The following is a 17,597-nucleotide window of genomic DNA, read 5'->3' on the forward strand; positions in this document are numbered from 1 at the left end:
GTATTACGGGGTGGGTGGATGGCAAGTGATAAAAAAAATAAAAATTCCCAATGAGTTTTTAAACAGGAAGATGAGCCCAATTAAGGTTGAAAAATAAAGGTGGACAATTTTTAAGAGTGTTGGATAAAGGAAATAAAACAAAAATAATAAAGAATTGTAATGTTTTTATTCATGATCAGTTTTGTTTCTGATCTTTTGTTGCAGCTACTTAAAAGGTATTTTGTGTTTAAAACTGAAGATTTGGTTTTTTCTGCTTCTTTTTGTTTAGCCAAGTGGGTTTTAAAAGGTGACCTTGATATTCATGCCAGGACAGCATCCAAATATGATGATTGCAAATTGTTCCACTTTCCTAATCTGCGTTTTTGGTAAATATCAAGAAAAACTAGACTGCCTTGATAAACAATAACTAATTTCATAATAATAATTTAAAAAAAGAAGAGACGTTTTCAGTGTTTTTTTCTTATATCATTTGTTTTAAATATATTGCTGACAATGCTGAGTTTTAATTTGTGATAATATATGCTACGTACAATTCCATTTTATATGATCATCTTAATCAAAACTTTGCTATTTCTGTTTAAGATAATAATAATCAAACATTTTATGGTTTAAACAATATTTATTTCTGTTTATATTAACAGATGGGATTGGTCAACAGGCATAGCCTATATAAAAACCTTTCCCTACATTATACAGTTGAAATATTAGCTGGTCAACATGTACATGTATTATAATAATTGACATTGTGTTTTATTTGTTTGCAGTATCCGGCTTGAATGGCTGTGTCTTGGAGACCCAAACGACCATCACGCTGTCATGCCTTGTGCCCCAGACAAGGTTCCAGACTACTCCATGGAGGTATGTAAAAGTTAAAAGTTTGTTTTGTTTAACAAGATCACTAGAACACACCATTGATTAATTAATCATCGACTATTGGATGTCAAACATTTGGTAATTTTGTCATATAGTCAGTCTTAGAGAGGAAATCTGCTACATTTTCCCATTAGTAGCAAGGGATATTTTATATGCACCATCCCACAGACAGAATAGCACATACCACAGCCTTTGATATACTAGTCATGGTGTACTGGCTAAAACTAGAAATAAGCCCAATGGGCCCACTGACGGGGATTGATGGTAGATGGTGTGTGTGTGTTTATTTTTTGCATTTGTTTTAACTAATGTTTTCTCTTCCATGACTGAAGTACCGGTAATTTCAGTTTTTATACTTATATTTATTTACAGAAACATGATTCCTTCCGAGCATTCAGATCTGAGAATTTAAACTTGGACGTCAGTCTTGACATAAAAGCAAGCAAAGGCATGGATATCCCAAGTTGTAAATTGTATGCAAGCAGTTTGCGCTTCATGAAAAAAATACAGGTAATTGAAGTTTGCCTAATTAAATTTTCAATTATTAAGAACCAGTGAATGAGTGGATATCAGTTTTTATCAACAAAAGCTCAAGCATTCATTTCATCTGCAATTGCCGAATTTGAAACAATTTGAGAACATTTCTTTTGAATGCAAAACATATTTTTTTCATATATTGAAGATAAAAGTAAAACTTTTTATTTTTAAAGTGACATACCATATTTTAAAAGCATTACAGCATATTTTTCACAATTAGAGCCGTTTTCTGATAATTGTTAATTTTTATGAGTTTAACTAGGATTTAAGGTATCTTGGGAATCTCAGAATGAAAGAATATGCAAAATATTAAACTTATATTTGTTCAGAATTGCATCTTTTGACACACATTCTAATTCATCTTTCAATAGGGCTGGAATGTGCCCACAATATATTGTAAACGAAATTTCAGTGATGTAGATAACAAACACAAGTGTCTGTTGTGCAACTTTAAATGCATAAGAGCCGCCAGTCGGTTATATAGTGAACCATTAACACTAGTCCTGTCCTGGGTGGACAGGCATGCGCTTACAACAGTTTGCTTTGAATGTGCACATTAAACACTCTTAAAAGTTTCATACTTCACAATCACCAGAACTTGATTCATGTGTTTTAAGACTGATTTTGAACATTTAATGATTTGCAATAGAATATATTTATGTTTATATTTTATTTTGCTTAAATTTACACTATCAGCTGGAAGTACTTTAATTATAATTTTTCATTGCAAGTTTCAGGTCCAAAAAAAAAAAGATAAGCTTTTCTAGGTGAAAACCATGTGAGCTGATTTTCTTCCGTTTATTAAGATTTGAAATGGTGTCCCCTGTTGTTGTTTTCCTTCAGAACTGTATGTTCAGTGTGACGAGACCAGTGCGGCGTGGTAAACTCTTTAATAACACAACTCCAAGGAAACCACAGCTCACCAGGCATTACAAGTGAGTTGATGTCATAGAGCAGGTGTCAGACACTTGTATATAATATTTTTATTTTATTAAATAATTTTATTGAATTAGAATTCATACAGTAGTGAAATCATTAAAAATAGAAATAACAGGAAGAAATGATATTAACAGCTGGCTCATAGAATGTAATCCGTTTGATACCACAGCCTAATCTGTCTTTCTGTCACACACACGCACACGCACACATACACATGCACACATACACATGCACACGCACACACGCACACATGCACACATACACATGCACACACACATGTACACGCACACATACACATGCATGCACACGCACACATATACATGCACACATGCACATGCACACACACACATGCACACACACACGCACACACATGCACGCACACATGCACACGCACACATACACACACACACACACACATGCACATGCACACGCACACACACATGCACACATACACATGCACACATACACACGCACACATACACATGCACACACACATACACATGCACACACACACATGCATGCACACGCACACACATGCATGCACACACACATACACATGCACGCACACACATGCACACATACACACGCACACATACACATGCACACATACACACATACAGATGCACACATATACATGCACACACACATGCACACACACACATGCACACACACATGCACACACACACACATGCACACACACACAATCTACATTATCAGGCTATGAATTTAATAGGATTCCGTGCTTCTGCAAATCCCAGAATTTGGGTTGGAAGCGTAAGATTATAAGATAGAATCTTAAATATCTGAATTACACCATTTTTACGATTTTTGTGGCTGTGACCTAAAAAAATCTCCCCAAATTCACTGTTGAATTATAATATCGTACATTATAACATTTCTGAGATGGAATCCTAAATATTTACATATATATAAAAAAAAATATCCAAATTTACTCCAAACATTTCTCTCTCTAAATTTTTTTTTAATTTAAAGTTCTTGTTTTACAGAAAGATTAAATTGCACGTGAACTTCCACCAGTTCTCCATCTGGTACTGGATGTCGTTTTCCAACCCCCACGGAGCCGAGCTGCTGTCCGAGTCATTCGTGATGCATATGTGTAACAAGCTGACGCTGGAGCCCATCGAGGACGGGCTGTGTCACAGACCCCGGTCTGACTGGAGCATCAAGTACCTCACCTGCGAGCTGGGAACAACGAAGACGTGGCTCTGCAAGTTTGGAGATGAAGTCAACGAGGACATGGTATGTGTCTTTTTTTTGTCTTTTTTTTAAAACAATATTTATTCAAATAAATTTATTCAAATAAATGAAGTGGATCGACTATATAAATGCCTCTCAATGAGATGATGTTACATACTGTAACCTCCCATCTTGGGATCGGTCACTGGCGAGTCAGAGGTTGAACCCGGGATGGGCGTGCCTGAATCTTAAGTAGATAGAGGCACTTTAAAAAGCATTCCTAGCCCATACTGTAAAAATTTCAAAATTTTAATTTCAGCCATTACATACAAACTACAAATACTTGGTTGGGTTTAAACATATAGTACACATGGTATGCTGATGAATGTCACAATCAATTGGCATTTAAAATACACAAGTTACACAATAGTATTGGTATTGTCTTTGAGGTGCATCATCATCACTGACGTTTAATAGTTGTCTGTGTTCTTAGACCTTAACATATACTTGAATCCTTTAACTCTTGTGCATACAGCTTTACATAAAAAAATAAATCATTGAACGAACTTTCCAACTATCTCCTGGTCCATTCCTTGACGTGGTAAGGTAGCTTGCATGTATCAATGACTCAGAGAGCTATGCCAGCTGGAGCATCAGCTCCTGGTAGGGTCACCCAAGCTGGACTGGTCAAAGAGTAGAGACTAGACTAATATGGACTGGACAGACAGAGAGAAGACGACTGTCTAGGAGAAGCAAACTCCAAAATCAAAACTGGGCTGGAGAGGCTCAGAATCCTAGTAAGGAAACTCTCGTAGGAGAAGGAAAACTAGAAACTCAAACCAAGTCCACTGAAGTCAGAGTACAGAAGCTATGCATCAGCATTAGTGTGGAAACCGAAAGGAAATGTCTGTACATGCACCAAGCTCTATGATCATGAAACAGATGGATATATCGAAGTGATGTTGTCCCCATGGATCACCACAACCGGACTTCAAATCTAAAGCATGATCAACTATAGCTTGAACGCAAAAGAAGAAATTTCGAAAATAAATTTTTTCATTTTGAACCTACATTTTTCAACCTCAGATTGTACAAAAGCACAACTACCCTAACACTGTTTTGCTCTGTATGTAATATTCTTAGGAGACATTCTAGTATGTCTAATTACCCTAATAAAAATTTACACCAGGTAGTACTAAACCAAATAACTTCCAGCTGGGTCAAAGTTCGAAGTGCACCAAACTTTTGATAGAGAAGTTAAGTCCTGTGATTGGTGATAAATGTGAGTGTGTTGGTTGTAAAAAAGAATTAGTTTCATCTGTGCAAAAAAATTTAGGCAATTTTATTTCATCCAATACTACTGTATCAAGTAGCCTTGTGCTTGAAACATGTATGGGGTACCTATAAAAAGAAGTACTCAGGTTTTGTGCGGAACTAAAGTAGTCATAGACACTACCCGTTATCTCTGAAATGAATAGCTTGACCCCCAGATTTGTATGATTCACATTAAGGATGGGAGGTGGTAGTATTTATTTCCATGGTGTTTATGTTGATTGATATGCTGCAGTTTGGAATTTCAGCCACATTGTCGTCTATGGGATTTGATTTGTTAGTATACACCCACCAGAACTCAATTTATATTTAAAGAAATCCCTCAATGCGATAACTGACATTATTGTTTCTGATGTTTTCACCTGGTTAATTTTCACTTTCACTGAATAATGATTGAGCCTAAAGCGGCCCATACACGATCAATTTTATTGACAATAATATTGTCAGTTATAAAAATTAACAATATTATTGATCATTAGTGTGTGATATTGGAGCAAGTTTTTGATTGACACAATATATTGACAGAATCAAACATCGGTAGATATTTATTGAAGGTTTCTCAATACTAGTGTGTCGTTGATGGCAATACTAGTGTGTTGTTAATGGCACTTTGTCAAATTATTGCACACTATTTCATTCGGAAGCCAGTCATCTAAGGATAAACATGTCCAGTTAGGAAAAAGAAGAGAGAAAATTTCTTCTTCTTTATAAATATAACATTAATAAAATTATCAATCCACTGTCTGGTTTATTTCTTTTATTTTTATTAAAATATATATTAAATTATCTTTTCTTGCTATATTTACTGGCATTTTTTTTTTTCAAAAGCATTTTCTCATATTTACCTATTGATGTCATCATTAATGCAAAATTAGACAAATTAGTATTTTATGAATATAATGGGCTGCTTTACCATCAGTTTCTTCTAAGCCTGTATCATCAAAGTAATTTTCGTTGAATATTTCCTTTATGACATCTGAACATGTTTGATTGTTATTCTATAATGTTCTAGCATTCACAGAATCATCATAAACAACTCAAGTTAATGTTGACATCTAAGTTTACCAAAACCGATCACGTCTTGACTACAGTCGAGAATGAATTTTCATGGTAGTATTGCACATCTCGATTGCAGTCGGGAATAATAGGGAAAGAGTTGAACATGTTTACATAATTACAGTTTTTAAAAGAAATTACTATTTAATATTAATGTTAGCATTTTCCTTTTTGCAGATGAAAGATTTAAGAAGATCAATAAGAAATCCATTGGATAAGTCATTTTTTATGAGCATTGCAAGGTATGTAAATAATGTTTTTGTTACCAGAAAACATATTGTTTTGATATCAATATTTTTTATACTTAAAAGTAAATATATATACTTTTGGTGCAAATTTACACCTAATATATTTTGTGAGTCATAGTTTGGTATCAGTTAACACAAAAATATTTTGGTTATAAAAATGTAAATTATATTTTTGAGTACTTTTTTTTTTGTCCCAATTCAATCAATGTTATTGGTACTACATGTAATTCAGATATGATTCTGGAATAAAATCTAATTCATAACCGTAATTAAAATGTGTTGAGTGCGTCATTGAATAAAACATTTCTTTCTTTTCCAAAACTTACATTATTCTTTTGGTACCAACTCAAACAGTAATATTAGTACCAAATATTTGATTATGGTTTTGATACCAATTCAGACTTTTCACAGCCAATACCCTCTTTTATTAATATTTTTTGTATTAATATTGTTACCTAGTAGCCAGTATATTTTTTATGCTGAGGTATCGGTTGGTTTGTTTGTTGGTTTATTGGTTCGTTCTTTCTTTCTTTCGTTCGTTCGTTCATTTCATTTTATTTTGTTCTTTCATTCATTCATTCATTCATCCACCCATCCATCCATCTGTTTTTCAGGATTTCATACCAAAGAGCTGATAACAGTAAAGAATCAGAAATGAAGAAGTTGAATTCATCTGATTCAGTATGTACTCTTTATGTTTGTAAATCCGTTCAGATAGTTAATATTTTATTTGCATTTGAAGAAGATATGGGGGCGGGACGTAGCTCAGTGGTACACCTCTCACCTGATGTGCGATCGATCTAGAATCGATACCCATTGGTGGGCCCAATGGGCTATTTCTCATTCCAGCCAGTGCTCCACAACTGGCATATCAAAGGCTGTGGTATGTACTACCCTGTCAGTAGGATGGTGTATATAAAACATCTCTTGCAGCTAATTGAAAAGGGTAGCCCATGAAGTGGCAACAGCGGGTTTCCTCTTTCAATATCTGTGTTGTCCTTAACCATATGTCTGATGCCATATAACCGTAAATAAAATGTGTTGAGTGTGTCCTTAAATAAAACATTTCCTTTCCTTTGCCGAAGATATGGGCAGGATTTAACTCTGAGGTAGAGCACTCACATTAGGTGGGATGGAACATACGATGTAGGTTAATAATAATACCTAATGCTTTTGGATTAATTCTTGGGCATATTTGTTGCAGCCTATAGATGCATAAATACATGTGAATGACAATCAAGAATCTCCGGTTAAATTACGTAGGTGCAGACGGATTTCTTCCTGTAGTGTGTGTATTAGCGATTAATATGTCTAATATTTGTTATCGGTGAACTCGAAAATGATCAATAACCACTAATTTAACATCAAACATCAAGAATTGTTGTATTAGAGTGGGAATCATTGCCTATCCTGTGGTAGGTGTTTTCGCTGTATACATTTAGTTATCTCTGGCTGAGAGCGATCATATCCATCCAAATGTCCGTCTAGCTCTTGAATGGCAGAGTACTCAGGCTGAGGTTTCAGTGTGCTGGCATTTCACTGAATTCATTTCATTTCAACTTATTTTTGTGCTTATATCTAAATACGGTTCAAACACGCTCTCCTGAGCACACAACTCAGCTATCTGGGCTGTCTGTCCAGGACAGTGGGTTAGTTAGTTAGAGAAAAGAGGTTGTAGTGGTCTTACACCTACCCACTGAGTCGTTAAAACTCGCTCTGGGTGGGAGCTGGTACCGGGCTGCAAACCCTGTACCTACCAGCCTTATGTCTGATGGCTTAACCACAACACCACAGAGGTTGGTAATGAACCCAGACAAAATTTCCTTTTCTTTGTCCAGGATGTCTACGTGCACAGTGTGAAGATCTATGACATGAAGGGGGCGTGGACCAAGAAGAACAGGTCGGTTGTGATTGCCCTGTACGAAGGTTTCCAGAAGAACAACACGCTAAGACGAAATCTCTCATCGAAGGCGCTCAAAGGGTTTAAGGTTGAGGGAGGCACAGTGAGTCTGCTGAAAGCTTTCGGAAATGAGTTTTTCACGTTTTGAGAAAAGAATTGAGTTTTTATTATATAGTGTACACAGTCCAATATATAGAAAACACATCAGACTGCTGATACATCTTGCATGATGCTAGTGGTTATTTTCTGCTGAATGCTTTCTGAAATTTGTTTTTCAAGTTTTGAGAAAATAATTGAGTTTTTATTATATAGTGTACACAGTCCGATATATAGAAAACCCATCATACTGCTGATACATCTTGCATGATGCTAGTGGTTATTTTCTGCTGAATGTTTTCTGAAATATACTTTTCATGTTTTGAGAAAGGAATTGTAACGTATTTGAGTTTTCATGTTTTCCTGTCTGATAGAAAACCCATCGTACTGCTGATACATCTTGCATGTCGATTAGTCGATAATTAAATGGTTTAAAAGTTGCGTATAAAACATATTTTTAAAAAGCCTAGACCTCTTAGATTGTAGCTTTGGAGGCCTGGGCTTATATTTTCGAGGCTATTTTAGCGCTATGAAATTGTAAATTATGATAGGGGCGAGATGTAGCCCAGTAGTAAAGTGGCTGCTCAATGCGCGGTCGGTCTGGGATCGATCCCCATCGGTAGGCACTAAATTTTATTTATTTATTATATAAGTGTATTTTTGATACTGACGACTGGTCGTTTACATTTCTAAAATGATGTGTACCTGTACTGTATAATATATTTCCATTACCCTGTTTCTTTCTCAGCGCAGCAGAAATGCTTCCACATGCTACAGTCCTGTCACCGGTCACAGTACAACATCTGTCAGTGTAGCCACTCCAAGCCCTGCCTCGAAAATAGAGTCTGGACACGCCATGGCCATGCTGATGAAACTTGTGTCAGAATCCAACAGCAAGTCGGTGGCTTTCACAGAGGAGGTAACTCTTGATAGTACAAGGTGTTCAGTTGTGACCCTCGGTGGTGTCGTGGTTATGCCATCGGACATAAAAGGCTGGTAGGTACTGGGTTCGTAGCCTGGCACCGGCTCCCACCCAAAGCGAATTTTAACGACTCAATGGGTAGGTGTAAGACCACTACACCCTCTTCTCTCTCACTAACCACTAACCCACTGTCCTGTACAGACAGCCCAGATAGCTGAGGTGTATGACCAGGACAGCATGCTTGAACTTTAATTGGATATAAGCATGAAAATAAGTTGAAATTTTTTTTTTTTTAATGTGACCGTTTCTGTCGTAGGTGATATGCGATCTGTCTCATTTGATAGAGCCTTGGGTTGTGTGATCAAACCCCCTCTATGAACCTGTTGGGTTTCTTCCTGTCTCATTTGGCAGAACACTTGCCATAAATGCATGTGTTATGTGATCAAAACTCCTCTATGAACCTGTTGGGTTTCTTCCTGAGTATGTATTTACCTTTGTTTGACACCCAATGGCCGATGTGTATTTTTGTGCTGGGGTGTCGTTGAACATTCATTCTTTCATTGTCCCTGTGCTATCCAGTACATACAATGTGTTGGTTTTTGTGTCGTCAGGGGAGATAACTTGCCTGCAATAGCTAGAAGATTAAGTAACCTTAGAGAAAAATGCTGTGGCATCATTATACTCATCTCATTATCATCATTGAGATATGTTTATGGTGTCATAGCAGAATTTGTTCTTGGAGTTTTATATATAAGTGAAGTATATAAGAGAAAATAGACGATCAAAATATTTTTTGTTTCAGCCATCTGGATCTTACATAGATCAACTTCATGGGGTCCAAGCTTGTCACACAGGAGAAATTCTTCTCAAGAACTGGTTCAGTAAGTGTGTTGTACACCAAGTACAGTGAAACCTCTCAAAACTGGACCCTCTGTAAATCGGAATTCCCTCAAAACCGGACCCTATGTAAACCGGAAATCCCTCAAAACCGGACCCTCTGTAAACTGGAATTCCCTCAAAACCGGACCCTCTGTAAACCGGAAATCCCTCAAAACCGGACCCTCTGTAAACTGGAATTCCCTCAAAACCGGACCCTCTGTAAACCGGAATTCCCTCAAAACCGGACCCTCTGTAAACCGGAAATCCCTCAAAACCGGACCCTCTGTAAACCGAAATTCCCTCAAAACCGGACCCTCTGTAAACTGGAATTCCCTCAAAACCGGACCCTCTGTAAACTGGAATTCCCTCAAAACCGGATAATTTTCATGGTCCCTTTTAAATATATGTGCAGGGGAGAACCTCTCTGAACCAGATACCTCTTAGAACTGGACTTTTTACTTGGTCCCGAGGGTGTCCGGTTTAGAGGAGTTTTACTGTATTGTTATTATATCATTGCAAACTTTCCGCTGTCATGCGATTTACTGTGTTCTGATTGGACAACATCACTAAAAACACAAATGCTATCTTCTGATAAACCTCAGAAAATGATGTCATAACGTCGAAAGGGGATGTCATTACGTAAAACAGGTCATGGAAAGTTTCAGAATGTTTTTGTCTGATGAACTCCCTACTCAAAAGCTCAAGAGGTTTACTAAACCCAAAGTCTGTATTCATATTTTTTTCTTCTCTATTCCAGTTTGTCTTCATAACAGTCAGGTGCTGCTGAAAGGTTCAGAAACCAATGGTTACGTGATTGTGAGTTGTCACAAGGCCAACATCCAGTCCACTGTTCGTCACCCCATCTGGTGCGACTCTCAGCTGCGCAGCAAAAATACATGGGAAGCCGATGTTAACTGCATGCAGGTAGCTTGTTATCTCGTGTATGTAAAACTTCAGAGACCTCAGTCAACTTAACAAATGAATACTGATTTCAAATAAAGAAACACCGTTAAAATCACACTTAAAGGTATCAAGCAATAACTCATAAAATCACCAGTCTTTTTTGTCTTTTTCATTTGTATAGAACATTATACTCATCAGTTGTAAATTTATTTATTCTTTTTTTTTTGGTCAGTATATTAATGTTTTAAAAGTAAATGTAAAATACCCATTATAAAAGTGCTTGTTTGGGCATCATTAAATCAAAACATGTTTTGCAGAGGCTTAGGCTCAAACTGCATATTTTAGGCCTGTATGTAGTCAGAACATTTGACCCTTCCTCTACTCCCCCCTCCAAAATACAACCCTCTCAAAAGTGCCCTTTTCAGTTAAGTGCCATTTTTTTCTAGTAGGAGAAGACCCTATTTTACTGTGCTGATCCTGTTCTGTTTTTTTAGCTCCCTACCCCACCTCCCACTTATTTTAGGCTAATTACAGCTTTGGTTTTGGAAGGCATTTCTTTTTCACATTTTATGTATTTGATTTTCTGTCAAGATGCTTATTTCTGTTAGTAATATTTTAATTTTGGTTAATGTCAGTACTATGCGACAGTAGACCCGCGACAGACGTTTGATGATGATGACATCCCCTGGTTGTCGAAACACGACGTTGAGTTGCAGACTGATCATGATCATTCGAGTGTCAATGAAATGTCCAGCAGTGGATATCAAGTCGGTGGAATTGTCAATGTGAAGACAGGCGAGGTATAACCAGTGTGACATAATCTCTGATATTCTAATGTGAAGATAAGCAAAGTATAACCATTGTGATGAAGTCTTTGAAATTATAATGTGAAGATATAACCAGTGTAATATAATCTTTGAAATTGTAATGTGAAGATAAGCAAAGTATAACCAGTGTGGCCTAATCTCTGAAATTGAAATGTGAAGATAAGCAAAGTATAACCAGTGTAATATAATCTCTGATATTGTAATGTAAAGATAATCAAGGTATAACCAGTGTTAATACTGTTATGTAATCTTTGAAATTGTAATGTGATGATAAGCAAGATATAACCAGTGTTATGTAACCTCTGAAATTGTAATGTGAAGATAAGCAAGATATAACCAGTGTTATGTAACCTCTGAAATTGTAATGTGATGATAAGCAAGATATAACCAGTGTTATGTAACCTCTGAAATTGTAATGTGAAGATAAGCAAGATATAACCAGTGTTATGTAACCTCTGAAATTGTAATGTGAAGATAAGCAACATATAACCAGTGTTATGTAACCTCTGAAATTGTAATGTGAAGATAAGTAACATATAACCAGTGTTATGTAACCTCTGAAATTGTAATGTGAAGATAAGCAACATATAACCGGTGTTATGTAACCTCTGAAATTGTAATGTGAAGATAAGAAATGTATAACCACTGTGTCTTAATCTCTGAAAGTATAATGTGAAGACAAGCAAGGTATAACCACTGTGGCTTAATCTCTGAAAGTATAATGTGAAGACAAGCAAGGTATAACCAGTATGATGTTATCTCTTAAATTGTCAGTGTGAAGATAAGCAAGATATAACTAGTGTGGCGTAATATCTACTTAAGTAAAACATTCCTTTCCTTTCCGTTTGTTAGTAACTGTTTTATGTTGTGTTTTAACAAGAAGTTGTGTGGAATATTATTTTTGCTCCCACAGAAATCTGTCCAACTGCAGAGAATAATTGCTCGGTGTCGATGTCAGGTATTTTATGCCAGTTACGGAGAAGTGGAAAATAATACAATGCCATTGCTAGTGAGTTCAAGTTCATATGAAGACGCTGAACACTTTTTGTGCTATTGTCCTGCTTACCATGTGGTTCGAAATACCCACTTGTCTTATTATTTTTATTTCAATTGTAACATTTTATTATTTGGTGATCTGAACCTTAGTAACCAAGAAAATGAAATACCTTCATATTCAAATCTGTCCGGGACTTCATTATAAATAGTAAATGTTTTGAGATGACTTAACCATTCACTTACACCCATTCTCTCTCTCTCTCTTTGTTTTTTTCTCTCTCTCTGGGCAGGACGTAGCCTAGTGGTAAAGTGTTCGCTTGATGCATGGTCGGTTTGGGATCGATCCCCATCAGTGGGCCCATTGGGCTATTTCTCGCTCCAGCCAGTGCACCATGACTGGTATATCAAAGGCTTTGGTATGTGTTATCCTGTCTGTGGGATTGTGCTTATAAAAGATCCCTTGCTGCTAATCGAAAAGAGTAGCCCATGAAGTGGCGACAGCGGGTTTCCTCTCTCTATATCTGTGTGGTCCTTAACCATATGTCTGACGCCATATAACCGTAATTAAAATGTGTGAAGTGTGTCGTTAAATAAAACATTTCATTTCATTCTTTCTCTCTCTCTCTCTCTCTCTCTCTCCCTTTCTTGTTTTGTTCACTTTATTTGTCTTCGTTTACAAATATCATTTTATTAAATTTGTCATCTTAGCTGTATGTCTCTGTATTTGAAAAATGTAGGGAGAGACCTGAAAGGTGCACACCCTAGTTTTAACCCGTGAAAAAAGGGCACTAAGTTTAGTTAATTTACAAACATGTAACTCATTTACAATAGAGTGAAAGAAGAGTCTGTGACATTAAAACAGGAAATATCCTTAAAAATAGACTAGAACTCGAATCAATAAACCGCTACTTCTCAGACGCACATGCGTTTTTAAAAATATGAGAAATGCATTTTTTGGTATTAGAAACACCAGGATGACCAGAAACACTTTGATTCTACGGAAATGGATAATTTAAAGAAAATATAATTAATGTTTGATTTCAATGATCTTAAATGGCTCTAAAAGTGAAAAATATGCTGTTGTGTTTAAAAACTGGGGTCTGTCCCTTTAATATAGGCTCATGTCTGTTGGCCAATCCCAAAACCGCATATTTAATTGTTTAAACCAAGTTCATATGAATAGTTAAAGTTCAAACAAGAATCTCATAAAAAACATTTTGATAGTCACAGTTTGTTCATATGAAATCTCAATTTGATACTCACAGTTCATGTAAGTTCATGTAAGATTTTGATAATCTCAGTAATTCACATGAGCATTTCACACTGCTTTCATAATCACAGTTAAAGTACCATTGTGTATGAACCAAAAACATCAAGTTCAGTTGTTAAATCTTCATATTATGACATTCTGATACTAACAACCAATGTAGTGTAAATATTCACATTGTGATTAACTGTTTTTTAAGGTAAAAGTTGACTGACCCTAAAATTAATGATGATTATTTGTTTAGCCTGCAGCTGAGGAGACCGACATGATGAAGGTGGAAGAGGGTGTGGATACTGTGACACTGTTACACCATGATCTCATGATGTCATCCAACACGGTATGTATAATACGATGGTGATGGTGCGGACACTGACATTGTTACACCATGATCTCATGATGTCGTCCAACACGGTATGTATAATATGATGGTGATGGTGTGGACACTGACATTGTTACACCATGATCTCATGATGTCGTCCAACACGGTATGTATAATATGATGGTGATGGTGTGGACACTGACATTGTTACACCATGATCTCATGATGTCGTCCAATACGGTATGTATAATACGATGGTGATGATGTGGACACTGACATTGTTACACCATGATCTCATGATGTCGTCTAACACGGTATGTATAATATGATGGTGATGGTGTGGACACTGACATTGTTACACCATGATCTCATGATGTCGTCCAACACGGTATGTATAATACGATGGTGATGGTGTGGACACTGACACTGTTACACCATGATCTCATGATGCCGTCCAACACGGTATGTATAATATGATGGTGATGGTGTGGACACTGTGACATTGTTACACCATGATCTCATGATGTCATCCAACACGATACGTACATGTTTAGTGTGATTATATGTGGTGATGATGTCGTCCAACACGATATGTATAATATGATGGTGATGGTGTGGACACTGTTACACTGTTACACCATGATCTCATGATGTCGTCCAACGCGGTATGTATAATATGATGGTGATAGTTTGGACACTGTGACACTGTTACACCATGATCTCATGATGTCATCCAGCACAGTACGTACATGTTTAGTCTGATTATATGTGGTGATGGTATGGACACTGTTACACCATGATCTCATGATGTCGTCCAACGCGGTATGTATAATATGATGGTGATAGTTTGGACACTGTGACACTGTTACACCATGATCTCATGATGTTGTCCAACACAGTACGTACATGTTTTGTCTCATTACGATATTAATGTGATGGTGTGGACACTGTTACATCATAATCTCGTCCAACACAGTACGTGTATGTTTAGTCTGATTATGATGTAATGATGTGGACACTGTTACATCATAATCTCATGATGTTGTCCAATACAGTATGTACATGTTTAGCCTGATTATGATATGATAGTGATGGTGTGGACACTGTGACACTGTTACATCATGATATGGTCCAATACAGTATGTACATTTTTAGTCTGATTATGATATGATAGTGATGGTGTGGACACTGTGACACTGTTACATCATGATATGGTCCAATACAGTATGTACATGTTTAGTTTGATTATGATATGATAGTGATGGTGTGGACACTGTGACACTGTTACATCATGATATGGTCCAATACAGTATGTACATGTTTAGTCTGATTATAATATGATAGTGATGGTGTGGACACTGTGACATTATTCCACCATGATCTTATGATGTTGTCCAATACAGTACTTACATGTTTAGTCTGTTTATGATATGATGGTGATGGTGTGGACACTGTGACACTGTTACATGATGATCTCATGATGTTGTCCAATACAGTACATACATGTTTAGTCTGTTTATGATATGATAGTGATGGTGTGGACACGGTGACACTGTTATATCATGATCTTATGATGTCCTCCAATACATTGTGTACACAATTAGTCTGGGGATGATATGAAGGTGATGGTGTGGACACTCTTATATCATGATCTCATGATGTCATCCAATGTGTACAGTACGTACATGTTCAGTCTGATTACTTTCTACTGGCATAAAATAATACTTTAATATTGCCATTTGTTTTGTTGTCTTTTTGTGCTATTTTTTATTCTTCTGAATTAATGGATAAAATATAATGTTTTAAATAATTATTTTAAATACATCAAGTGCATTTCTTGCATTTGTATCATGCTTGCATCAATTTCATGATTTACAGAAATTCACTTCCACATTTCAGTTGCAGTACACTGTTATTCTGGATATTGTCAACAACCTGTTGCTCTATATTGAACCAAAGGAAAAGGTATACCATTTTTGTTACTTTTATAATTTTTAGTAGTTAGTAGATCAACCTTGGTTAAAGTTGCTATGGGAGGAATATTTTTAATACAGAATAAAGTCTGTATTCTACATTAACTGGTTATTCAGTGCATTTATGGCAGTTTAAAATAAGAGCACCTACAGTTTTCATAAGTTAAAGTTTGTTTTGTTTAATGACACTAATTTATTAATCATCAACTGTGTGATGTCAAACATTTGGTTATTTAGAGAGGAAACCTGCTATATTTTTACATTAATAGCAGGGGATCTGTTATGTTATAGGGATTAACGTGCACATTCAGAGCAAGTTGTTTTAGCGCACACCTGTCATGGGCACAGACTGTAGGTTTTGTTTCTGTCAATCTGTCTCCAATATATTTTTCAAGATGGTTCAGGACAAGAAAAGGTTGGGTGGGAGAAGGGACCGCCTGCACTGGCAGGTCAAAGAGAGCACCAGCAGCCCGACCAGGGTTGATAGCAGACGGAGGATTGGTTTGGGTGCTATTGAATTTGGAATGTCTCGTAGGATTAATGCCAAAGGGGAAAAGATGCACAGTTTGAATGAAGTAAATTTGGCGCATTTTTGATCGTTTCACCGAATGGAAAAGGGGGAGATCAATTATATGCACCATCCTTTTATATACCAGTTGTGGTGCACTGGGTGGAACAAAAAATAGTCCAATGGGCCTACTGATGGGGATTGATCCAAGAAGTACACATAAGATGCATTATATATTATGATAGTGTTTTCTAGAAACACTCACCCGACCAGCCTTTTACATATCCCCACTTTAAAACACATATCTTGTATTCTTTTACATTTTACATGTTACTTTGAAAACATTCTACCCATAGATCTATGCCTGAAAGTAATCTTGGTAGTTCTTGGTGAAACATTATGCCATGGAATCATTTCTGGTCTTTGAGATATTCTCTGGGCTAATGCGATAACAGGTGGAGATTATAATGTTTGACTGTTTATGTAAAGATAAAATAAAAGACAAAACAATTACATGTATATTTTGCTGTACAGGAAGCTAATGAAAAACTCCAGAGTATGAGATTCCATCTGTTACTGTCAAGAGTTGAAGATCAGAAGACGCCCATATTAGAACTGCAAGAAACAGTCAGGTACGTAGTTCATAATGGCATTATTTCCCTACCAGTCCAGCCGGAGCCGACTGTAGGTTTTGTTTCTGTCAATCTGTCTCAAATATATTTTTCAAGATGGTTTTTTTCACAGCTGAATTTTTTTTTATAGTTTTATCATGTACTGTTACAGATCAAGTTTAACTTTCGTAGCAGTTTACCCATTTTCCACAGT

General features: G+C 36.4%; 1 protein-coding gene across 1 annotated transcript in view; it reads left to right on the top strand.

The window, feature by feature from the left end:
• Positions 1 to 17,597, top strand: part of LOC121368930 (protein KIAA0100-like) — an 83,111-nt gene that overhangs the window by 47,812 nt on the left and 17,702 nt on the right. The window contains exons 31-46 of the mRNA XM_041493692.1: positions 269 to 365; positions 765 to 858; positions 1,246 to 1,383; positions 2,254 to 2,345; positions 3,357 to 3,609; positions 6,112 to 6,176; positions 6,797 to 6,863; positions 8,021 to 8,185; positions 8,927 to 9,097; positions 9,903 to 9,981; positions 10,737 to 10,903; positions 11,518 to 11,682; positions 12,623 to 12,718; positions 14,217 to 14,309; positions 16,191 to 16,256; positions 17,307 to 17,404. Coding sequence (XP_041349626.1) covers positions 269 to 365; positions 765 to 858; positions 1,246 to 1,383; positions 2,254 to 2,345; positions 3,357 to 3,609; positions 6,112 to 6,176; positions 6,797 to 6,863; positions 8,021 to 8,185; positions 8,927 to 9,097; positions 9,903 to 9,981; positions 10,737 to 10,903; positions 11,518 to 11,682; positions 12,623 to 12,718; positions 14,217 to 14,309; positions 16,191 to 16,256; positions 17,307 to 17,404 — 1,906 coding nt within the window. The remainder of the gene's footprint in view (positions 1 to 268; positions 366 to 764; positions 859 to 1,245; positions 1,384 to 2,253; positions 2,346 to 3,356; positions 3,610 to 6,111; positions 6,177 to 6,796; positions 6,864 to 8,020; positions 8,186 to 8,926; positions 9,098 to 9,902; positions 9,982 to 10,736; positions 10,904 to 11,517; positions 11,683 to 12,622; positions 12,719 to 14,216; positions 14,310 to 16,190; positions 16,257 to 17,306; positions 17,405 to 17,597) is intronic.

Source organism: Gigantopelta aegis, chromosome 3 (genome assembly GCF_016097555.1).
Source record: "Gigantopelta aegis isolate Gae_Host chromosome 3, Gae_host_genome, whole genome shotgun sequence".
Lineage (NCBI taxonomy): Eukaryota > Metazoa > Mollusca > Gastropoda > Neomphalida > Peltospiridae > Gigantopelta > Gigantopelta aegis.